At 40.2% G+C, this 25,986-nt stretch overlaps 1 protein-coding gene and 1 long non-coding RNA gene across 2 annotated transcripts in view; one reads left to right on the top strand and one right to left on the bottom strand.

Annotated features, from left to right (window-relative positions):
- MYO3B (myosin IIIB) overlaps positions 1 to 25,986 on the bottom strand; it is a 407,188-nt gene that overhangs the window by 217,923 nt on the left and 163,279 nt on the right. The window contains exons 9-14 of the mRNA XM_049616047.1: positions 19,595 to 19,750; positions 7,808 to 7,904; positions 7,169 to 7,285; positions 6,551 to 6,655; positions 3,865 to 3,948; positions 2,861 to 3,063 (exon numbers count right to left, since the gene is read on the bottom strand). Of these exons, the coding sequence (XP_049472004.1) occupies positions 2,861 to 3,063; positions 3,865 to 3,948; positions 6,551 to 6,655; positions 7,169 to 7,285; positions 7,808 to 7,904; positions 19,595 to 19,750 (762 nt within the window). The remainder of the gene's footprint in view (positions 1 to 2,860; positions 3,064 to 3,864; positions 3,949 to 6,550; positions 6,656 to 7,168; positions 7,286 to 7,807; positions 7,905 to 19,594; positions 19,751 to 25,986) is intronic.
- On the top strand, positions 5,963 to 17,132 carry LOC125911848 (uncharacterized). The gene is made up of 3 exons (XR_007454484.1): positions 5,963 to 6,580; positions 14,831 to 14,899; positions 16,873 to 17,132. It is a non-coding gene; the product is annotated as an uncharacterized LOC125911848 (long non-coding RNA).

Consider the following 25,986-nt stretch of genomic DNA (forward strand, 5'->3'; position numbering starts at 1 on the left):
GGCCTTGTTAGGCCATAATGAGGACTTTGTTGATTAAGCAATTAGAATTCTTTGAAGTGTATTAAACTGGAGCCAAGAAGCACTTTAAGTATATAACATGAGTAGATCTGTGTTGAAAAAGTACATTCTAGCTGCAGGATGAAGACTAGACTGTAAGAAGCCTAGATGGATGCAGGGAGACCAATTAGGAGGTCGTGGTGAGAGAGCAAGCAACTTGGATAGGTATCAATTATAGTGCTGGTGGAGAACAAGAGTAAGCTTAAAGATATATTTGGAGGAACAACTAAAAGAACATCGTGAGAGAATGAATGAGGGTGGTGTGAGAAAAGGACCTGGAGTCTGCCTCCCAGGTACCTAACTTGAGCATCTAGCGATGATGGCACCATTCATGGAGACGGTAAAGCCCTTTTAGGGCTTTATGAATCAGTATGCCTGGTGCAAATATCACTTATTCTTTAAACTCTGATACATGTGCAGTCTTCAGCTGACCCATCTTGATCTTACCTTCTTACAGTTTTTTTTACAGATACCTCTAGTTTTAATTCTTCTTAACATTGCCTATCAACATCCATCCCTACATAAATTCAATTTAATTTTCATCCTGTATCCATCAGGTTTGGTTAGGTTTTGTTGAGATAACAAATATTCCAAAGATCTCAGTGGCTTAACTGAACAAAGGGTCACTTCTTGCTCAGAGTACCTGCCCACTGAGAGTCAGCAAAGGGAAGGGGGTGTGCTCATCATAGACACTCATGGGCCTAGGCTGATGCAGCAGCCACCATCTTGCACTTTGCCAGAGGGTCTTGTCATTACACGTTCATTTGCCAGAACTGATCATATGACCACATCTAACCACAGTGTACGTAAAAGAGAAATCCTACTATGTGCTCAGAAGGGAGCAGATCAGAAATGTTAGGTGAACAGGATTTGCATGAGCCCCGTTTTCTCCTCATTCAGTATCTTCAGTCTATTTTACCTCATCACTGCTATCAGATTGAATAAACTTAACAATAATATTATGGTATATTAGGCACCTATTATGTTTCAGAGTTTATATTTGGTATAAATCACATTCTCTCATTTGATTCTCATAATAGTCCTGTATGGATGACTTTCTTATGCCCTTTTTGCATGTAAGGAAAATACGATATGAGGATATTTACACTAAGTGACATATAAAATAAGTGACGTAGCTGTGATTGGAACCCTCTTCACATTATCTTCCTAAAAGACCTTTTACATTTGAACATAGAAAACTGTGTTTTCCATTCTGTCGGATGCAGCTCCATAAACTTTAAAATCACCCTAATTTGGGGAGAAAGAAGCAAGTGACCTCATAAAAATTAATCAAGAAGCCACAGGGAACCTGAAATAACTCTCACTCTGTCTTTTTGTTCATTTGTTTAATTTGCATGCCAGTCCCTATTTTGTGAAGAAACTGCAAATGTGTGGCAGGAGAGGATGCTTGAACCCTTACCCTAGAACAAGTCCTGTAGATTCTTCTTGCATGGTATCTCTCAGATTCATCCACGTCTTTCCATCTCCCTCCACTGCTACTATCTTAGTCCAGGCCTAAATTCTATCTCACATGGATCTGGCAACAAACAGTCTCCTAATGGTCTCAACACAATCCCTCTTGCACCTCCTCAATCCATTTTCCCCACTGAAACCAGAGAGATCATTTCAAAATGCCCCTTGGGTTTTGTGACTCCTCTGCTTGAGAACATTAAATGGTTTCCTATTGCCTTTAGAATAAGGTTCGAAATCTCCAGCCTGGTTCCAAAGCCCTGCATGATCTGGTCTCAGGCTCATCTTTGCCTGTCTCCCCCTTTTTGGGAAGAGCACCACCTTGCTGGCCAACTCTTAGCGATCCTCAGGTCTCAGATTAACTGTCTCATACACAGGGAGCCCCTGTCTTCCTGGATTAGGTCGGGTGCCCTTCCTTCTCTTGTTTTACTTTCATAGCACTTTATATTGTTTCCTGGAACTTATCATAATGGTTCTGCATTTGTTTATTTACTCGTTTTAATGCCTGTGGTCCTCCCTCCCCTCCCCCAACAATCCCCCAACAATCCCCCATCAAGTCTGAGCTCCATGAATACTGCAACCTTGTCTATTTTGCTTACTTTTGCAACTCCAGCAGAGAGCTCAACACTAGCATACAACAAGCATTCAGGAGTTACTGAATAATGCACGAATGGACCATGCTCCTGAGGAAGTCTGGTGTCCTGCAATAATAATAGGAAGCATGGCTAGCCCTCTAATAACATGTACTACACACGGCACTCTTTAAAGTAATTTTATATAAATGAACTCCTTAATCTTCATAGCAAATCCATGAGGTAGGCAATACAAGCATCTCCATTTCACAGATAAGGCACAGAGAGGTTAAGTGACATAACCAAGAACAGTCAATGTCAGAGTCAGCATTTGAATCCAGAGAAGTCCATGCTCTTCCTAAAACAAAGGTTTTTTTCCCCCCTACTGAATCTAGGGGAAAAAATCAGTATGCAGAATACTATCAGTGCTTTTTTTAATATACAAATTAAATTTTAAGGTACCCAATGATTTTTAAAAGTATTCACAATGTTGCTAAATTCTACCTAGTACCAGCTCAGAAGAAAAGGGCATCCTGATCCCAAAGTACTCCCACCCCAACCCTCTGTACTCAGCCTGCAAATATCTTTTAGGTTAGAAATTACCACTATCCTTTGCTTAAATAATTCCTTGTTCTTGGGAATTCTGGGGGTAGGGGGACCTTGGATGCTAAGAACAAGGGTGAAATGTATCCATTAAGATTACGAAAGCCTCCTGGTCTATCTTCCAGAACAAAAACAGAGTGATAAAATAGTGTACCTACACTGCCTGTTTTATAACTCTCGATTTTTCAAGGAGATACTCAGAGATTCTTGCCCCCATCACAGCTCCCGTTGGTGTAAACATCATTTCCAGGTATTTTCCAAAACGGCTGGAATTGTCATTGATGGCAGTGCGTGCATTTCCAAAGGCTTCCACCAGGGAGTTGACTTGCAAGATTTTCTCTCTCAGGGTCTGATTATTGGCCTGTGCCAAACAGACAACAGTCAAGAGGAGCTTCCAGAAATATCACTTTAGCAAAACTGCCAGGCACCCCTCCCTACCCCCAAAATTCACATATTCTTTTTGGGAAGAACTTCACTTGGGAAAATCATCATCAGCCACTAACACCGTTTTCTCAGATGAGCAACTAGTTTAGGTTATCAATTTTTACATCCAGCCACACTTTACTTAAAATCCTTGATAAAATGCCTGAACATTTTAGAAAGAATTTTAAATAGAGAGATCCCATAACTTTTCTCAGTCATCCATTATAATATTCAATTAACCTCATCTGTAAAAAAGATTCCTTAAATGTTTAGTTTCATAATACACTACTTCTTAGTATATGTAACTGCCAGTCTGTTTTTTTAAGTCATTCCTTCAATGTCCATTTAACCAAGCTAAAAATTTCCATTTCCTTCAACTTTTGCTCAAAGATTTCTATTTTCCAATCCTTTAATCAAAGCCTTAGTGGCTCTCCCTAATCCCGTTCCTAGTGTTTAACCACTTTTACTACTTAATGGCTAAATGTTTCTATTACATTGAAAACATAAAAAATTAATTGCTGATAATCTAGTAAATTCGTGCTGGCATTATTTTCCTCACTACGTGAAAGAAGGATGACATGCTGACATCTTAAGAGGCCTAGCTATCAGGAGGTAAACATAATAAAGTCGGAAGGTTTTTATGTAATCCCTAATAAAAGCCAGTATTTCCATCATTTATAAAATATGCAGTTACTCTGTAAGGATTCTAGCCACAGTACATGAAGCAGATAGTCAATACCTTCCCCAAGAAAGTCAAATGCTGAACAATCAGGTGGGTGCTTTCCGTCTTCCCAGAGCCACTTTCTCCGCTGATGACAATGCACTGACACAGAAAATGAAGAGTGAAGAATTCATAGCACAGGGAACAACTTGTATGTTCAGCAATGGCTTTCATACAACATCTACCATTGCACACCTTATTTTTTTCACTGAACGATAGATCTTAGGAATCTTTCCATTTCTGTACATTGAGAGCTTTGACTTTTTCACAGCTGCTTGTTGTTCCATTGTACAGATGCAGCATAATCTATTTAACCAGTCTCATATTGACAGATACTCCTTATGTTATTATAAGCAATACCACATCGAATAACCCTACATAGGGCATTATATCTACATGCAGCTTCTTCTGTAGAATAAATTCTCAGAAATGGGTTGTTAGACTAAAAGATAAAATGCATTTGTAAATTGCATAGATAGTACCAAATTGCTTTCTAAGGACTAGAACCAATCCAGGAAAGTGCCTGTTCTAGAGCCTCACCAATAGAGTATATTGGATTTTTGCCAATCTGAAATGCAGAATAGTCTCTCAGTATAGTTTTAATTTGCATTTCTTTCATTATGAGTGACATTGAGGTCTTTTCATACATTTAAGATTATTCATATTTTCTTTTTGTGACTAGCCCATATCCTTTGCTTTTTTTTTTTTTGCATTATTGGTGTTTTATTATTCATGTCTAAGAGTTCTTTATGTATCAAGGAGATCAGTGGGTGTATTATAATAAAAAACATACACTGGGTCTTTGTCTCTGGTTCCTGCCAAGAGTTCCTAAGACCCTTGGAACTTCTTGAATCATAGGGACAACAGGATCATCTTCTGTTATTCGCAAACAAGTCCCTTTCAATCAAACCTAACTGCTAACCAGGTGGTTCCAAGTAGGGCCCAAGACAGCTTCACGATAGATGCTGGTCACCAGAAAGACCAAATACATGATTAGAGAGTGGGAACTTCCAGCCTCATCATCCCAACTTCTAGGGAATGCAGAGGGGCTAGAGATTGACTGAGACATAAAAACTCAAAGAACAAGATTCACAGAGTTTCTGGTATAAACACTTTGAGATGCTGGGAGGGGACATGCCCAGAGAAGGCAGGGGAGCTTTGTACCACCCCTCTCCCCTGTATCTTGCCCTGCGTAATCTCTTCCATTTGGCTGTTCCTGAGTTGTATCCTTATAGTAAGCCAGTAAATTTTTTTAATGTTTACTATTTTTGAGAGAGAGAGAGAGAGAGAGAGAGAGCGAGAGAGAGAGCCACAGGGAGCAGGGGAAGGGCAGAGAGCGAGGGAGACAGGATCCCAAGCAGGCTCTGTGCTGCCAGCCCTGAGATGTGAGGCTCTAACCCATGAACCATGAGATCATGACCTGAGCTGAAGCTGGACGCTTAAACAACTGAGCCACCCACGTGCCCCAATAAGCCAGTACATTTAAGTAAAGTGTTTTCCTGAGTTCTATGAGATGTTCTAGTGAATTATCAGACCTGAGGGTGGTTGTGGGAATCCCTGAATTTGCAGGCTGGGCAGAGTGTAGGTAGCTTGGGAATCCCTTTTGTGGCTGGAGTCTTAAACGGGGGCAGTCTTCGGGGCTGAGCCCTAATGCTGTGGGGTCTGTACAAACTCTGAGAGGTATCAGAATTTAATGGAATTGAGTTGTTGGACAGCCAGTTACTGTTGGAGAATTGAAGACCTGGTTGGTGTTGTAAAAGACAACATTTGGTGTTAGAAACGACAACAGTGTGGGGCAACTTCTCAACTTGGAAAATACATGTATCTCTCTCCATTTACTCCTCTCTATGAAATCTATGGATATTTCACACGTCTGTGGGAAATGCAAGAATTTAGAGAAGCCAAGTTTCTAACCTATAGTGAATCCGTGTACTCTATTTTGTAACTTGCACTGTTACAGTTTCATCTATTCCTCAACGAATCCAAAGCTGAGACTTCACAGGTCTCAGGAGATTTACACACAGTAATTCTCTCACAAAATCTTCTCACCAATTTAGGTTACTTACATTTCAAACAGACTAAAGACACAAAGGAAAATATACATATTGAAAGTAAAGGAAGGGTCAAAGGTTGGATATGTCACCACTGTGAGTCAAAGGTCCAGAAAGGGAAGCTGTATGGGTGAGGTTTGTGTTTAACCAGCATTGAGTTTAAAATTTGTTCAGTCTTTACCACATCTATCATAATTTCTCAGCAGCTAAATAAATGATGTGGTGCATGGTCCCCGTCAACCCATGTACAACACAAAAAGGTCTGAGCCATGAAAATTCTGAGACCTTAATAGGAAGGAATTTCATATATGTCATTCTACATTCTGTTTTTATTACAATTGTTGCTATGTAATCAGGTTTGTGTCGACTCTATGCTCTCACATTCATATTAGAAACATTCTTATTAGATTTTATCAGGGAAAATGAGTGCTCATGATGTGAATGTTTCACGTTAAGGAAAAGAATTTTCACATTCTCCTGCCGCTGTAGCTTCTATCACTGTTCCTGTTCCAGTGAGCTACTCTTTCATTTCCTATTTCCTTGAATCAGCACCAGCAACCAGAATGGAGTTTTCAGGAAGACATAAGAGCTGCAGAGGAAGACAGAACACACCCTACTGTGTGACTTGGCAGGACAGGAAGGGGAGTTCTTACCTGGTCTCTGCTGAAAGTAACCATACACTGGTAAGCAGCATCTGCTGATGCAAATATGTGGGGCGGGTTGGAGGCACGTTTCACCCCATGATAAAGTCTGGAAAACTGAAGAAAAAAATAAGTAGTTTAAAGAAAACTTCTAATACTCCAGTACTTGTTGCCCGTGAAACCAAAGCTTTGTCACTTATTAGGGGAACTGTAGCATCAGAAAGGCTGCAGAGCACAGGCTCTCGAGTCTGCAGGCCTCCGTTCAAATCCCAGTTCTGCACTGACTAGTTTCATGTACTCCTGTAAGGGAGTTGACTTCGCAGTGCTAAGTCTCTTCTTCTGCCAAACAGGGTGAATAATAGTGCCCATCTCACAGGATTATGAGAAGTGAGATAAGCCAGTGCCTGGCCTATAGCAAGCACTAAATGAATGTTAGCTATTATTGTTATATCTTGCTCTAAAGTTAGCCCCAAAATGCAAGAACTCCATCTGTGATGCACTGTTATCTGCAGTGTGGGTTATACACCACTAAAAGCGGCATAATTTTATTTTCGCTTTTCCCTTTTTTATTTTCCCTTGTGGTTTTTAATTTCCTCTTAAGAAGCAACATGCTCTCAAAGCACCCCTTACCTGTGGGGAGTATATGCTTAGATTCTGGAAGGGGTTTAAGGCAATTAAGATGTCTCCAACATATGTGTAAATCAGCAAGTCCACATAACGCTTTTGCAACTGATGAATAATTGTATCCTAAGAAGAGGATAAATGGTATTGAAGGTAAACATTATTTCCAACTAGGAGAGAGTTCTAATAATAAAAACAAATTTATTCTTACAAGAAAGTTTTTTTACTCAATTCAAATCAAATTTATTCTTACAAGAAAGTTTTTTAGTCAATTTAAATCATAAGAGAACGCTCCTCTTCGTGAAGAACAAACAACTATCTGGACTTAAGAGTTAAACTGGACTTTTTCTAAAACAAAATAATTTCCAGTGATGTGATAGATCGTTTAGGCTTACAATATAAAGAGCTTTATTGGAAAAAATCCAAATCCTTTCCTCTTCATCGTTTTGGACATTTGGGGAACTAAAAATGAACACAACACCGGATCATAGTCACAGTAACCAAATGCTCCCCGAGCTTCACCCCAAGGCTATACAAACAATTAAGTTTTCAAGTGACCTTAGGAAAACATGGTCGACAAGAAAAAGGTCAGACCATTCACATGAAACAAATGTCATCGGTGAGAATTGCCTACTAAATATTTAGTACCTCATCCAGAACCTCTAAATTGACCAAATCATCCTCAAGGCAGTATTTTTCAGCATCTTCCACATGATAGGGTCTTCTGGTGTGCATTCTTTCATGTCTAGAAATTTATCCAGAGAATATTAGCATTAATAGAGTAAAAAGCATAGCAGAACATAGGCGACGAGAATGGTTCATTCACGGTCTTATCAGATATGTTCAGAGACTTCAGAGGTGGGGACAGGAAGAGCAAGTCTAGTCCAGCTCCCCACGCTGTAGGGCCCCCTCCCCATTGCTGTACTGCTATCAGGAGTAAGGTGAGCTCCAGACCTCAAGCCTCCCTTCCACCACGGTGAGGAACATTTCCAAATGGGCCCATCTAATACTTATATTAGCTTTTCTTAAATGCCAACTACAGCCTTTCCAGAAAAAAGTATCTCCTCCTGTTTTTTCTATTCACTGTCAGGTACACCGTTCTCACCAGGGTACTTCCCTTGAGGTCCCCTCATGCCATCCACCAGCATCAACCCCAACTTTTTGAGACATATTTGAAACTGCAGAAAACTTGAGAGAATAATATAGTAAATATCTATGAATCAAAAATGTTTACATTTTATCTTATTTGTTTATTTGAAATCCCTTTGTTACCCATGTTTCATCCCATTCTCCCTTCCAGAATGACTACTCTTTGGTGGGTAACCTTCTAGTCTATTTTTAAATATTGGTCATACACATGAGCAATATACATTTTCTATATGTTAATTATAAAAATGATATACTGTAGGTTTCATTCTGGAAACTTGGTTTTTTCCACTCAACATTATGATTTTCTAAACTATATATATATGTATATACAGACATGTACATTATTTCAGTCACTTTAATCACTGGGTAATATTACATCATATGAATACATACCAATTTATTTACCCATTTCTATGATGATCAACACTTAGGTTGATTCCAATTTTTTCCTATTAGAAACAAAGCGGCACTCAGTATCATTATATGTATCCCCTTGTCTAAATATGCGAGACTTTTCTCTTAAGGGGCATCACTCCACAGGCATTTAAGAAACTTGGTTGGCAATCAATACCAATCCCCTTTGGCATACCAAAATATAGTTCTTTAAGGTATAAAATTATTTCAAGTCACAGTAGGCCTTCCCATAATTCCCTTCATAAAGGGATCACTACTCAATGTGGTGTAGGGGGAAAGCATCAACTTAGAAGTTAAAAGCTCTGGATCCTAATTTCAGGGTTCTGAGGAGTGTGTTGTGGTTCACTCAATAATCCCCTTAATTAATGGCCAGCATCTCAGTGTTCTTCATCTATAAATAGAATCTCTCATGACTGGTCTAGGGGGGGGGGGGGGGGGGGGGGCTGTGAAAACGATACAGTCATTGATACAGAAATGCAAAAAAAGTTGAAAAAAGTTACCAAGCACTATTCTTACAACCTTATCAAAATCTGGAATCAACAATTTGCACAAGTCTACATATTACTCGGAATACCAATAACTAAACAAAATCACATGAAAATGCCTCCCAGGTACTATCATTTCAGCAGCAGAGAAGCATCACTGCACAGTACTTCACCAGCACCTTTTATGCTCACCATCATCACAGCTTCACAGGATACAGTGTTATTTTGCCAGGTCCCAGAAGCCAGCTTTACTGAACATTTTACTCTAAGTACCATGTGGGCGTCCTAGCATCCTACTGTACACTTTGTCCCTTGCTACATGCATTTCACAGAAGTAGGGAAAAAGGAAGAAGCAAACTCAACAGCTCTACATATTGAATCTTGACTCTATAAATACAATTGAAATGGGCAAACATTGACTTTTTTTTCCTTCTTTCTGCCTATTAAATTTTACTTCCCAATTCCCAGCATTGGCAGACTTGAAGAAAGGGTGTCTGATGCATGCGTGGTATTAGTCATTTCCAGTGCTAGAACCAGTCTTGCTGCTAATTCACAGAGAGATTCAAAACATATGAAGCGTAAATTTACTTAATACAATCAAATTTACAACCTAAGCATTTTAAAAATTATTAAACAGAAGCATTTATTCATCTGTGTCCTAACATATTAGTGATGTCAAAGAGAAATCAGACTGAATTGAAATACAAATTTTTACTAAAACTCAGAGGCTGCTTCTAGCTAGCCACCTCACTAAATAAAACGGTAGGAGGGTGCATATATCTGGCCAAATCCTCTCCACATAAAACCTAAGCATTTTTTCCCTTGACGTTCATCATGAAATGAAATATCACAATACCCTTTTTATAAAATAATTCTTGTCATATTAAATTCAGCTAGTTTATCTCCTTCCTAAATCCGTATCTTGCAGTTGTATGAAATAGACTAAGAGTTTATTCTATACATCTTCAACAAAGAAAATCAGGAATTAAAAAATCATCCACAGCTCTGGTTCCAGTCAAGATGGAGTAAGCACTCTCCACTGTGCCTCCCTCCTGAACGTGGCTCAATACCCTGGACAGAGTGCATGTGACTCTGAAAAGTGAATGGTAACAGGCAGACTGGGAAATCAGAATCTGAAATACCACTGAATCAATGGCAGGTTTCCCAGGGATTATTTTTCCTCCAGTAACTCCTGACCTGAACTTAAAAGCAGCCTGAACTACAGACAGGGATGTCAAGCTTCATGCTAGATGACATTTTTACAGCAACCAAATATGGAAATACCGACAAAACCTCACGTGCAACATCACAAATAAACTCTAGAGAAAGTTGTGACTTTCAAGGTGAACATGTACATTGCAATACCACCAGGATCGAAGCTGTTATCTTTTGAGCCCTGTCTATATGCCAATCTATCTATCACAAATTTAATCTCCAGGAAACATGTAGATGCTGTCTGCAAATTGGGGTTTCTCACAAAAATTTCCCCCTTATTATATTTTATAAACAACTTTTAAAATATGTTACCTGCTGTGATTAGCCATGTATCACCTCTTCCCATGCTTGTTGGCCATCAAATTCCTTAGACAATATTTGCTTCCAAAATCGAAGCTGGCAATCTAGAAATTGATGTTGATGCAAGGTATTTCCACTCTATCAAGACCACTTCACTTTCTCAACCAGTGAAGAAAAATATCTGATATCCCTAGCTCTGCCTTCCCCAACTAGCATTCTGAAACTGCCAACTGCTTCATTTTCCTGCTTTGGCTATGGGGTTTGGAGGGTCTACTGAAGAGAAAAAATTATTCCAGTTTTTATTTGTTTTTAAAAAATTATCTTAGACTTTACATATACTCATAGAAAGTATTATGTTGTTTAATATTTGTCTATTTTTAGTTGAAATTAACCAGAATAATTTGGCTTAAATTTTTAAATTTTCTTTCAATGATTTGTCACCAGTAACTACCAGCTTAAATTTCCTTTAAAATCACATGCTCCATCTAGTGCCTTACTTGAGAATAGCATCTATTATCAATTTTTGCTGAAGAATTCCCTGTTTAATGTGAAAATTACAAATTTCCAACTACAAGGTACTTGGATTGAATGTTCCAAAGTTCAGAAGAATGGGCAGATACATGGATAGATGAATAGCAAAAGGCATTCTATTAAATCAAGGGTGTAAGTTTTTAATGACTTAAAAGGCATTTTTTAAAATGCTTATTTTTGAGAGAGGGAGAGAAAGGCAGTGTGCGAGCAAGGGAGGGGAAGAGAGAGAGGGAGACACAGAATCTGAAACAGGCTCCAGGCTCTAAGCTGTCAGCACAGAGCCTGATGTGGGGCTTGAACTCAAACTCACAAGCCATGAGATCATAACCTGAGCCGAAGTTGGACACTTAACCGACTGAGCCATCCAGGTGCCCCGACTCAAAAGACATTTTCAAATCCCAGCAAAGTCCATACTGCTTTTCACTAGATTCTTATTTGTTTTTATGAGGCTCTAAGTATGTTAGCTGCCAAGCCTGGCTCCCTAGATAAAGGGAGTTTGGGAGGGGGTTAAAACTTAGAAAGGAAGAAACTCAAAGCTCTGGCTTGGGCTGATTCTTGGAGTTTGGGGTTGGTGGGAGATAGTGGATGGTGAGTAGGACTGACCTTAGGTTTCAGGGATCAGGAAAAGGAGGAACTGGTGTCAGAATTCCTGGCTCAAGTAAGGTGGGAATGAGGGCAGGTCTGAAACATCAAGCCCAAGGCAATGGGTGGAGAGTAAGAAATGGATCTGAAGAGTGGGTAGAAAGGCAGAGGCTAAGAGTTCCTGTAAGACAAGGTTCAGCATAGATGAGGCAGAGGAAGGAGAATGCTTTGGAATGTCTCAGGCCCAGTCCATGAGTGAGAAAGAAGCTGTAAAGGGTACCAAGCTGATTCAGATACTGGGGGTATTATTCTCTTGGAATAAATCCCTGAAGTACTTCTGCCTTCACTATAGTTTCATCTCTATGCCTCACCATTATGGTTAAAATCATTTGTGTGTGAGAATGCTTTTTAATATCTCATCACTGGGCTACAGACTTCTTTGTTCAAGCTGCTGGCCCTAAGAAAGATATTGACAAATACTATGTATTTTGTCCAAAAGCGATTCTCTTCCTATCCATCAACTATACCCATGGAAGCAGGTAGGTCAAAACAGGGCCACAGGAGCCTCACAAAAATGTGGCAGGATGAATTCTTCTCTTGTTCTATGATGAAGAACAAAGCATTAGGAAGCCCTCTGAGGCAAAGTCAGGATGAGAAAGAAAGAAAATTTTTCAGCCTAATAATTACAAGAGATGTGCCAGTGAGAGAGGTTAAATGTTGCACTGAGAAATGCTTGATGGTATTTTGGACAGTCAAGTAGTGACAGGTTCATTGTGAAGGATGCCTCTGCTTAGCTCTTCCACACTCAGGATCAGAGCCCTCTCCTTTATCCAAGAGTAGATGGGAAGAAATGGAGAATGACTAACCCTCCCATTAGATTCCAGATACAAAAGGAAATAAAATCTGTTGAAGGTGGAGAAAAAAGGGGTAGAGAAGAGAAGGAGTAAGAAAAAAGGTCTAGGCTCAAAGGTGGTAGTCCTCAAAATTCTAAGGCAAAGGCTTCTATGGCCATGGACAGAGCTCAGGGACAAATTGACAAGTTGGAATAGATCAGAGGAATCTGAGAGATCAGAGGAACTCCCTTATCACCACATTCAATGGATTCCATCTGTATAGTGAGGAAAATGTTACTCAAAACTGGAGAAAGAGCACTGTTTTATTTCTTCAAAATCATTATTTACATTTCAATATACCCTTTGATAACAGAGATGATGAAAGAGAAACTTATTTGACTATAACTATATAATTATGGGCCTAGAAGGAGAAAAACAACGGCAGGCCATCTAGGTGTGATGCCATTTTACTAAGAGTCAAATATGAATGGAGATACCACCTAGAGAACTCTAACTACATGTGCTCTATCTTGACCTAGAACTTAAGTTTATATCTACCAAACATTACAATAAACAGATTAAAAAATAGAATTGTTTGGGTGGAAATCACTATAATATCTCCCTGTTTTTTCATCTAAGCATGGTTTTGGCCAGAATTCCAATAAATCAGCAACTTATTATCAATCATATTAAACAGAATTTGATACACCCACCTACCCTAGGCAGCAAGAATCGGTGACAACAGCAGAAAATTCAATAGTATTCATTCAGTTATAGACCTATAGATAGATAGCAGATACTCATTATATCAGAATGCTCTTACCTCTTATGCATTTAGATAATGCATTTACCTCTTAGCACTTATTTGATACCTGTTAGGAGGACAGGAAGATCTTTAACCTTCTATGTATCAAGCATCTTCAGCACTTGATAAAGTAATCATTCAAAAGTCATTCATTAACACAGCAGTCCAGGAACTCATCAGTGTACGCAATATGGTGGATGTGGATGAGTGTGTGCATGTGTGCACGCGCACGTGCATGTTTGCAGGTAAAAGAGGAAGTCAATGAACAAGACTTACTGGGGAAGGCTAGACCGTTAAGCAGTGAGAAATCTGTTTTTAAGGTCACTGCTGCAGGTTGAAAAGAACATCAGAAAAGCTGAGGCCATTGTTTTAATCAGCCCCAGGCAAACTGCAAGGGTAGAATAAAAATCCATTTAACAGAGCAGAAAACAACCAGCAACTTAATTCCCCTACCAAATAATACTTAGACTAGACCCCTGGCATTTGAGGGCTTAACATTTGTGGTTTCAGCAAGTCCCAAGCCACCCGCAGGGGAAAGACACGCTGGATCTTGTAATTGTACTAAGGGCTGCAGTTGAGCCCATAATGGGAGGTTGGAAGGCAGGAGGGAGTCACAGCACCGGCAACCCAGCACCTTTCCTGCCTCCACTCACATTCCAGACACTGGTTTTGCTCTTCTCCCACTAACTCCTGTGAAGTAATTAAACAAACACGTTTTCATGTCTACTTCTCTGAACTTTAATAGTGACATAACATGCCGATGACATTGATGAATTCAGGGATTTATAAAACTGGTTTGGGGGAAGAGTCCTTTTGAAGGTCAAGGCAATGGAAGCTGATGTAAAGGAAATGGCCAAATTGTTTAAAAGCATCCCTGACAATTAAGTAAAAAAAAAAAAAAAAAAAAAAAAAAAAAAAAAAGTAGCGCCTAACTATTGTTCACTGGATTTTAGGGCTTTTTACCCTCCTCTGAGAGAGTAAGCCGTGTCTTCATAACTACTCTACTGAACCTGAATCAAACATATGCTATGGCAAAATTACAAACTACCGGAAAAACTTAAATTCCAACAGTTACACTCATACACTATAATCAGCATTAGGAAATCGTATCAAATCTCAACACAATGCCGCTTCTCCACAGTTGCTTCACAGACACAATGTGAAAGGGGAATGGATCACAGCCTAGCTTTCCACACAACTGTACCACTCAGAAGAGCTAGAATGCTTAGATCCAGGAGAGGGGAGATGGGGCCTTACCATCCAAGCCCTTCTTCGTGTACAGTGTGGCTCCTGCTCTATAGTGAATAAGCTCCCATGATTCCTAGCTTTGTTCTTGAACACTTAATTATTTCAACAGAACTGAAGTGGACCACTGCCCATCATGCTCCTGCCCCAGCTCCACTTTCCAGCCACTCACTGTGAAAAGGTAGTGGAAGGGGCATCTTCCCTGCTCCCCTCTGTATTTCCCAACCACACTTATCCCTAACCAATCTTTCCCTTTTAAAATTCACAGGTGTATCATTTCCTCCAACAACTGACCTCCCAATCTCCTTTCTATCTCTGCTCTTTGGTTCCCCCATCCCCCACCAATCACTTTGTTAATTCTTCCCACATACTGACCTCAGGGTTCCTCAACTTGTCAACAACTTTTATTTCTAACTCCACCAAGTTTGTCCACAAGTTCAGCCATGGCTAGTTCCCAGTTATTTCTCAAAAGTTCCCAAGATCTCAGCTCTACAATCCCTTGCTCACCATCCACTCACTGAATCTGTTCTTCATCTGCATTGTAACTGTCAGTCTCCTGACCTAGACCAGACCTCAAGAGTTAAAAAGTTACTCTGGCTTCACTTTCTTCCAAATCCCAAAAAGACCCCAGGGATACTCATCTTAACTCCCTTGCTCCCTTGTCCACCCATCATGTTCATCTAAGACAGTCTCCAGTCTGATGACCTGGGTATATATCTCTTTTCTCTACTTCTCCTGCTTGTTGCTAAGAAGCTAGAGATAATAGATAGGAAGGGCAGTGGTGGTGATGGTACATTTTTGAAGAGGTTCTGGTGCCAAGTGCTCTCCTGAATGCTCTACATGCATTATCTTAAACAGTGATTAACTTCACTACAATGGAATGCTATTCAGTTAAGTTCCTTGTGGGTTTTCTGTGCTATTGAGCAATCATCATGTCCATCTTTAATAAACCCTTTATCATATTCCTCCTAGTGGCTATTTCAGAGAGTTAACATTTTCCTGGAGTCCAACAGTCTGCTCCCAACTTTGAGATCACCTTAATTTTTTTTGAAAGATAAAGAAAATTCAACATGAGTTTCCTCATAGGACACTCTTTTCTTACCCCCATCCTGCCCCTCAAACTTTCTGGATATCTTCATCTAACCTTTCTGTGTCTTTCCCAACTTTGAGGTTCTTCCTAAGGTCAACTTTCCTCTTGGGCCTTTGTTTCCACTTCCTCTTGCTTCCTCTATTACTGTCTCTCTCTTTATTTTCAATGTCTCCCTCTATGTAAGATCCTCCCCTTCATCTGTTCAAGTTTCCCCCATCCTTTAAAAACCTGCCTTCTTCCCCTCAAACTTTCAATTTCTCTCTCCCCTGGAGAAAATACTAAAGTTGACAGAACATTCCCTGCCTTTGCAGGAATAGTAAGACATTTTTCCCTGCAGGCTGTTAGGTCTCATTTCTCTGCATTAGCTTTCAAAACTAAACAAGTATGTCCAGCTCGAAGATCTAGGACCGTCTGGAATACTGCAGAATCCTACTCTGGACAGAAAGCTGGAAGTTTTGTATAATTTCTGGAAGTCCCTGGCATTGCATTTGGTAGAACAGGAAGAGGAAGAAACTTTCTTTACCGGTCTCTCTTAGTGTCTTACAATTTCTATTGGATTGCAGTCTGAACCAGGGCAGAGAGGCAGCCTAATTTGGGTAGACCCTGTGACACTTCTTTCTCCGCGCCCCCCCCCCCCCCCCGCCTGACCTCTCTCATCCAATCCACCACAAAGTCCTGACAATACCATCTTCTTAATATCCTCTGTTATTTGCAATTGCCACAAACTGCAACTTTGTCTCTCTGGCTCCTGCCTTGCCCAGCTCCTCCATTCTCGACATTGCAATCAGAATGATCTTCCTGGAGCACATGCCTGCTTGAAAACCTTCAGGGGCTCTTGAGTGACTAAGGAACAAATCGAAGCTCCTTAGCCCATCATGACCTGCTTCCTGCCTGCCTTGTTTCTCCCTCCCCCTGTTCTATGCCAGGCTCCAGTAATGCTAACTAATTGTTCATCAAATTCCTTAAGCTCTCCCCAGTCTCTGTGCCTTTGCCCTCTGCTCACTGCTCATTATTCCCTTCTACCTAAAATAATCTCAATCCCAACTCCTCTGTTTGTTCTACAGGACACTCCAAGGATCATCTTCCCACCAGGTCCACGGGTCTTTTCTTCCCAGGTGTTCCAGGAAGTACCTCAACATCCAGGTACTTTTCATGTTGAGCTGTTCTTGTCTGATTCTTGTCTGTTTCACACACTGGACTATTAGCTCTTTATCAGGAACTGTATCTAATTTGCCTTTGTAGTCCCTCTGTTCAGCAGAGGGCCTGACACATGCACACATATAAATGTCTTTTGAATGAATAAATGAATAAGTTAGATTTTAAATGAGATAAAACTGGTATTTTTAACGTTCAGTAGCTCAGTACTATTTATTTTCGTGATGTCATGTGATAAGTAGGGATGAATTTGCGCAAGTTAAGTCCAAGAGGTAGTTAGTGTTACACAGAAATGAAGACCTTTGAATCAAATAGACCCTGTATACTACTGCTGCTACTGCTAACCCTGTGACAGCTCACTCTGTACTAAGAGCTGTTCTTTTTATGTACTGACTCACTTAACCCTCAAATGAACCCCCATCTCATAGATGAAGAAACCTCAGAGCAGAACAATTTAACAACCTGAACCTAAGTGGCTGAGCTGGGATTCAAACCTGGCAGAGCCACCACACTGGGTGACCGTAATCGTGCAGAAGAATGATAAGCTGGGTATCTGTTTCACTCATCTTTGCACTCACCTCAAATTTTCTGCTTTCCCCACCTTACCTTGTAAACTCACAACTTTTAATATACTGAATTACCAGCATCAAATGATATTTGAGAGTTTTTCTGGGTGGGCTTGAAAAACACCTAGGTAGCCAACCCCTGCCAGCTGCTAAAAGGAGGTAACAGTGTGGGACAGGTGGTAGGTTAAGTGTCAATGACAGGCATTGTGTTTCCTTTAGAATTAATTTTCCTACCTCTTAATAAGGAAGTTGCTGTTTATAGTTTTGATTCCTATTTATGAGGCTGTGGAGTTTATTTTTTTTAAGTTTATTTACTTATTTTTAAAGTAATCTCCACACCCAACATGGGGCTCAAAGTCACAACCCAGAGATCAAGAGTCACACACTCTACTGACAGAGCCAGCTAGGCATCTGTGATTGTGGGTTTTTTTTTTTTTTTAATGACTTTCAAAGAAATACAAACTCGTGAGTGAAACTAAAGACGCTGTGAGAAGCCTTTGCTACCAGATTTTTGGTAGCAAAGAAGTTAACAAAGATCAAGAGAAATTAGAGGAAGCAGGTGAGAGAGACTGGAGCCTGATTCTCTACGGTAAAAGAAGGGAAGTCTTTAAAAAGAGAACACACGTCTGGACTGGCACAGTCAGGCCCATGTGAAAAGCTGAGTAACGTTGCAACTTCAGTCTCAGAACTTGTTCTGCAGCAGGTTTCAAACAGAGAGAAAAGGAGGGAAGGCCTGATTCAACTTAGAGCCTTTAAGTGCTGGGTTTGTTTTTTTGCTTCATCTGTTTGATTTTATTTGATTTCATCCTCATTTTTGGTGCTAGCGCTGTGTGTGGTGTGGGGACAGGGGTGGTTTTGGGGTGGTGGTTGGTTTATAGGAACAAAAGCAGGGAAGAAAAGGGATTTAGTTCCCTGGGGCTTAAACGCAAGTTCCTACTGCTTCAAAAACGCAAGAATTTCTCTATCCCGTAGGCAAGCCATAGAAACACAAATGACAGTGGAAAAGGGGAAAGAAAGAGTAGGAAAAAATTTGTTTTGAGCTACCCAAAGGGAACTTGGTGGTGGAAGGGAAAATCAGCAAGGTATAGTCACCTTTAAACCATGCCTCCAGGTCCAAGGGTTCTGATGCTTTTTGATTTGTAAACAGTGCTCTCTGCAGAATACATGAATATTTCCAGAACTTGTGACTACTACTTTATTTTCTTCACCTCCAGTCCTCCGAATGTTCTCTTAATAATAATGGATTAGAGCTTATCTACATCCTGGCCAGTTTTATAAAACCAAATAATTGCTGAGCTGGGAAGCAGGTTTATTTGCATTTTAAAAATTTTTGTTAAAGAGAAATTCTGCCACCCTCTGGACAGAAACCAAAGATCTGTTTCTTAGAGACCACCATGGAATACCATTTGAAGCAACTGTCCCTGAAAATACACGTTTATTTCTTAAAATCTACGCTTTAGGAAAAGGAGGGCAGGGAGGGAGAATCACTGTTGTTTTGGATAGCACAGACATCGCCTGTGGGGGGGGGGGGGGGGAAATCATTTAAAAATACTAAATTGCCCCTAAGGAATTTTTAACTAAAGAACAGGGTCTCAGAGCACATTAGAGAAAAATCCTCCAGTATTTAATTTGTAATCTTCCCAAAATCGCTTTACAGCCTACATTTCTGCTTTCTAATCAGCAATGGCCAAGTAAAGATCTCTCACACGATCTTAGCTATGGCTCCTTTCATACAGCTACCTTTATTGATTAAAAAAAAAACCCTCATTCATATTAAATATAAACATATATGTGTGTTGGTGTTTAACTAGAACTCGAGGACACATTGGGATTTCAGCCACAGTTGAGGGATGTTAGTCTTAAGAGCACAAATGGACAGCTTGTTTCTAAAGCTCTCCTGATCTCATCCACTGAGTGTGGAGTGCTTAATGTCATGTAAATGAAACTCTCAAAAATGCAGGGATGTGATAATTACCAGTACTAATCCCGAGCAAATCAAAACACATGACATACCATTTTTATAAATAACCAGAGAGAGAAAGTAGGGAGAGGACGAGTACCATACCTGGTTTTAACAACAAGGTTTAGATGCTTCTGGTCTTGGAGGACCTTGGCCAGCTGTTTTTGCAGAAATAAAACCTTCCCGTGGGCTTCTTTAATAAATGGGTGGTCGAGGAGATGTGTGACAGAAGGCCGCTTTTCAAAATCCTTAATAAGACACCTGTTTGCAAAAATCAACAACAATCCAAAGTATAATCTTAGAGACCTGGTTCCCCTGTGAGTATGAGAGAAAGGAGGCAAAAAAGATCATTTATAAAACCTGATCACTAACCTTACACAGCTCTTTCTTTATCCGTACATACCAGAAGGTAAAAAAAATAATACTCTGCTAGTAGAATTAACAGTACATCAGAAGTCTATTTTATTGTGTGTGAAGTACATGTTGAAAACACAGTAAGTTTTTGCCATTAATTCAATTTGAAGTGCTCAAAACACTGGAAAAACAGACTGATCAGACTGAATTTTCGGTCTGAATTTTCACTACAGAAAAATGTTTACGATGGAGTCAGGTGGATTAGTCTATATATTTTACAAAAGTATAAAATTATATATTGTCACTCAAATAAAATCCTAATATATGAAATGTCCACCATTTGATGGTAGGGAAAATGCATTCAGGAGTTTGCAAGGAAAGACACTGATCACAAAGAAACCTTCATAGAGAAAGTCTAACACCTTGATGTTTTCTGAAGAAGCAGAAAAACCTCAGAACAGGAAGTGACCATAATATAATTCAGATGAACTGGAATGGAATTATGCAAACAGGGAACAAAAAGTCCATTGAAAATGGTAAAAAGTGGGTTGCATTTAAACTCCTCTGTGGTTAATTGGTTAAAACCACACTGGTGTAACCACTTTCTGTTTCAGATTCAAAGGCCCTTTTCAAAGAAAACAGTAATTTAGTACGTTTTGCTCTGTGCCCTATGTTATCAAAGATGATTCTGATATAATGAAATTTTCTAGTGAAATTGAATCCGATAATGCCCCTCCAATTACCATTGTATTTCCATTCTGAGTAGATGCCCCTGATAGGAGAAAGAAATTTCAACAACTGCCCTTTTAAACTATCAGTTTTTAGCTCACTTTGGAGGCTTAGGATAAATGCTAAATGCCATTCGGCCCACTCTGCAAAACAAAATTGTTTCCAGTTTTCCAAATAGTGACGTGCTAGCAAAATCCAAAACACAACATATTGTAAACAATTAAATGTACTCACAAATGGTAAAAATAATCAGCCTCACCTTGAGTGCCTTCTCAACACTCTCAAGCAGAGTTCTTACAACAATCCTTAACTGCTGGGTTTACAAAATGGCTTTAATCTTTTCACTTTACATCTCAAACCACTTTCTGATCCCTCACCTCCTAGTCCTGAAAAGATATTCAGTAAATTTCCCAGTCAGTTTTAGAACTGATTCAAGGGATTTCCTATCTATCGGAACTAGAGCTTTCAGTGAGAAATGCCAAAAGAATCTAGATTATCTCCATTCTGTTGCCTGCAGGACTATAAATACCACCTCTGCCTTGCCATGGAAGAAATCAATCATTTGACTCTTATGGGTTCAGGGGCCTTTGGTATAATCTAGTATTTTTCCTACCAAAAAGAAAAAAGTCAGCTCACATCCTTAAAAAATACTATGTTCATGTCTTTATATTAACAATCTTCCCTGGATTCCATGTGTATTCATCTGTAAATGTATATTTGATTACCAAAGGGAAATAAATGCTTCTTCCCTAAGCACTTGGAAAATAAAGAACCTCCTGGTAAAGGGTCAGTAATACAGGTGTAGTAGCCCCATCCTCCTGGCTTGAGGGTTTGTATATGAAAACTCCTAAAATACAGTCTGTGTCCTCCGAGAGTTCCCACTGCAGATGGATATGGTGGCTTCACACACCCCCTAGAGCCTTGGAGCGCTTGGGTAGTATGGGAGTCCGGGAATCAAGCCTGCCCAGTGATCCGGGTCAGGACACACTACGTTTTTTCCTGCACTGAGCAAAAGTACTGGGGCAACCCTCAACTGCCTGTTGGGTAGTTAGTGCCAACACTTCAAATGGATAACCTCAGGGCTGCGAATGAAGGTGGGTGCCACATTCACTAACAGAACATTCATAGCATGTAAATGGGAAAGTAGTATGGAACTGCTTCTTCCTTCCTCCTCAGGATAGGTGCCTTGGGACAGTGCCTCACATGAGGCCTAGAAACAAGTAAAGTATTATCTGATACTTTAATAATGAAAGCTCTTTGGATAGTGTTTGAGAGAGGCTAAGAAACCCATACTCCAGTTTTATGAAAATAGGTCTCCGCTGGAGTCTGGGGATGTAATTAAAGGCACTATATCTTGTTTCATAATTTTAGCATCCAGTGGGGGAGAAAGGTTGCCCACAAGGCTGGCAGATCATTTGGTATTTTGGAGATAAGCTCTCTCTATATCACAGAGGGAGTAAGAGAAATGGCAAGTAAATAATGAAGTGAGATAATCAAACAGGAAAGAAACTAACAAGTGGATCTGTTGTCTCTTGAAGATCCCCAAAATTAAGATGGTAGGCATTCTACTCTCTGGAAGCAATGATCAGAAGAATTTGTTAGTTCTCTCAGTAAGACCTGAGTGGGCTGAATGTCATATCATTGGATCAGCAAAAGTGAAAATGAGTGTATATGGGAAGAATGCTAAGCAGAGTTGTGGCATACCCAGCTGCACTGGAGGATTTTTAGGAGAAGGGCATAAAGACCTTGAGGGTATAGCCTTATTCTAAAATACTTTTGCATACTTTTTTCTCATGGGGAGCAAACAGCCAGACCGAAATGGAATTATTATTTTACTGATAATAGAGGACAGTATTACCTTAGGAGCAGATAGGGCTGAAAGTCATGCATTACTAAACTTGAGGTCATTGGAATCATATCATTTCATTTGTTCAGCAAACATTGATTACACAGCCAGAATTAGCCAAAATAAATTCATTCATAAAGAATTACGACCCTTTTCCTTGAGGATCTACAATCTAATTGGAAAGATGGGAGGACAAAAGAAACATAGGAAATAGCAAAAGCCAGTGTTTGCTTCTATATGCAGAATAAGAAATAATCACACAAAAGCACAGGGTTTTGGAGCTAAGGGACTGAGATTTTCTATTCTAACCCCTTTTTTCAAGAGGTGAGGAAGTTCAGGTCAAGTTCTACAGAGATGAGGCTAATTCTCTGACTCCAATGGGAGAGCCCTACCCGCTCTGCACTGTGTTTAAAATGGCACTGTGTTAAAAATGCAGAACAGTAGGTGGGACAGAGAGTTTTGGTTAGGGAAGCCTTGGTGGGGGAGGTAAGAAGCAAGCCAAGTTTGGGAGGAAGTCTGGGGATGAAATTGAACTCAATTGGTGAAGAGGTAGAAGACATTTCAAAGTTTGGACACTAGATGGGCAGTGCAAGAAGCCAGACTGGGCAAGCTGTGTAGCCAGGAACTCAGAAGGCCACCAGAACATTCCCATGTGCTCCCTCAGCTTCCTCCTTTAAAAGGCCAAGAACAATTCTTTTAGTCCCTCTTCCAACTTTAACTAGGGTATATTCTTTATAGCCTAAGACTCCAAATTCATACTATTTACTTTTGTCAGTTCCTCATTTCTGTCTTACTCTCCCTTCCAGGCAGGGATTTAGTGGATTAAGATAGAATCGACTACTGGATCTACAAGAACACCTGACAGCCTCCATGTCATTTCTGAGAACATGACAGAATTCTCCAACCTGACTTGGAGCATAAACTTTGAAAACTAAGGAGTATATAATATGCTTATTCATTTCAGGATTGCTTTTTAAACCAGGAATTGCAAGTTCCAGATGCAGAATATTTTCTCCCAGCCAGGGAGTGAGCAGTTTTTATAAGGGAATGCAGAGAATGTTGACCTCTGTATAGGAAGTGGGGGTCAGCCAACGTGAGGTGAGTTGAGTGAAACACGTAAGACATTCCACTGAAAAGAGGAACTAGTATACTGGTCAGGAAGGTTTGGGAAACATTGCTGATACTCTAACCAAGTAAGTCTGGAGTTTTATAATGCACATGAGCATATAAAATGTTCTTAGAACTTCTGGGATAAATAAAACAGCTTGATTTTGTTTAAGCCCATGTTTCCAAACTTACTTGGACACAGACTCTTTCTTGTGTCAGTGGAACCAGGGCCCTGCAAGTGACATCCTTGGAAGTGCTGCTGTGAGAAATCAGTACAAGGCGCTCGGAATGGGTGGCAGAATCCTCATCTCAGCTGACTCAGGGGAGACACCCAGAGCGCCTGATTGTCAACAGCACATTTGAGATACCTGTAGGCTGTCGTTTCTGTAGAAGTCAGTGTCTCAAGCTGGGGAAATATAGTCCTCAAGTTCAGCTCTTCCCAGAGTCTTTTACTCAGGAAAAAAGTAAACAAGGATGAGATTTAGGGATACTACTTTCTTCCAAAGTCTTAAGCAACTCTTTCATTTCCAGATGGTTTTAAATCATTTTTTAAAGCCTGGGTGTAGGTGTGGTGCTCTCTGTGCTAAGAGACAAAACAAAACAAGAAAATTAAAAATGTAAAACTACCGTGGGATAGACTGCCTGGATTTACCCTGGATTTAGAAGGCCCTGGTAGGTGGCTTGAATATAATAGAAAAATCCACCAGAAGAAAATGGAAGCAAATTCTACCCTTGAAGGAAATCAATCCATTCCACTAATTTGAAATTCTAGTACCTTCCATCATACTTTCCTGGCTGAAGATTAATTCTCAGAATTCATTAGTGTCACCACATTAAACACAGGTTGTTGCAGCCATGTGCTGTGATCTCCCAGCCTAGCTTCTGCCAGAAACAGGCAAAAAGGAGACATTTCTTAGCAAGAAACAAGGTCTGACTTCCGTATTGCTCTCTAGAACTGGTGGGGCCCGTGTTCTTTCCATCCCCAAATGATAACACTGTCGAGACACAGCTGCCTTGTCACTGTAAACTGCCATTTCATAACCAAAAAATCAGATGGCTGAAAGAGGAAGCTATTTATCAATAGTCACAGGCAGATGTTTATATGAATAAAACACACTTGATAAAGAGCAGCTGAAAAGTCAAAAACTAAAAATACTGGTGAACTGGGTGAGAGAAGCAGGAGGGGAAGCAATCCTGTTCCATGCAAAACTAGATCAAAACTTGGGATTTGTGTCTCTTCTAATTTCCTTTTTAATATTCTTTTATACTTTCTGCTGTTTTCCTGTGGGTTTAGATTGTGAAGTGTTTGCACTGGTACATAATATCCAAACAGTTTTGATCAGAGCACACATTTCCCTGCCTCGTGATGCATCTTGCTGCCCTGCAGTTCCTATCATCGTCAGACAGAAGCCTGAGTGACAAAGAGGCCTCTGCATCAAAAGGAGAAAATCCTCCAGGGGATATACTAATTATAGGTTAAATATTGGAGCCCGTGGTGCTCTGTCTTGGAAGGAAATTTCCATTCTGAAAGACAGGACTATGACAAACACAGGCATTTTCCCAAGATGACTAATGCCTCAAAAGAAGGCAGGCTGAGAAACTTGACAATGCATATGTATTTTAGAGAAACCTCACCTTTCCATTTGGTGGAATATTTAACTGCATTTCAGTTTTCATGAAGTTGACAAATATTGCATGTGGTGGTGTTTTAAAGTCTTGCTGGCAAGGCTGGGCTTGCAATGTTAACTTCACACCTGGGATGAGAAAGTGGGTTCGTAACCTAAAACATGTAAGTGAGAACCAGAAGCACCTTTGCTTTAGTCAGCAAGGTAGCTCTGTGGTTATCAATCAATGAGAAATACTATTCGCTAAAAGTAAAAAAGCCCTGAGAATGTAGGACAGAGGGTTTTAGAACAGGAAGCTCTGGGGCACCTGGGTGGCTCAGTCGGTTAAGCATCTGACTTCCGCTCAGGTCATGATCTCACAGTTAGTGCATTCAAGCCCTGTGTCAGGCTCTGTGCTGACAGCTCAGAGCCTGGAGCCTGCTTCAGCTTCTGTGTCTCCCCTTCTCTCTGCCATTCCACCCCCCCCCCCCCCCCCCCCCCCCCAAAAAAAAAAAAATGTTAAAAAAAAGAAAAAGAAAAAAAAAGAACAGGATGCTCAATCTCCTTTTGAAAGGGGTAACAGGCACAGATTCTGTGTGGCAAAGTCAGAGATAGACTACAGGGCTACAGGACAATAGGGCAGCTGCCATCTTGCCTCAAATGCCAGGGCAAGGAGAACCCCGATGCAGGCTTAGAAAACCATCAAGTCAGCCCAAGCTTTAAACAAAGCAAACAGCACCAAAAGTCCAGAGTGAGCTCAGGGGAACCCAACAAGGAAACAGAAAGAGAAAAACATTGCATTTCCTGTAACCTGAGACAAAGAAGAAATAACTTTTCTCTCCCAGAGAAAACTCAAA

Source organism: Panthera uncia, assembly GCF_023721935.1.
Source record: "Panthera uncia isolate 11264 chromosome C1 unlocalized genomic scaffold, Puncia_PCG_1.0 HiC_scaffold_3, whole genome shotgun sequence".
In the NCBI taxonomy this organism is placed as follows: domain Eukaryota; kingdom Metazoa; phylum Chordata; class Mammalia; order Carnivora; family Felidae; genus Panthera; species Panthera uncia.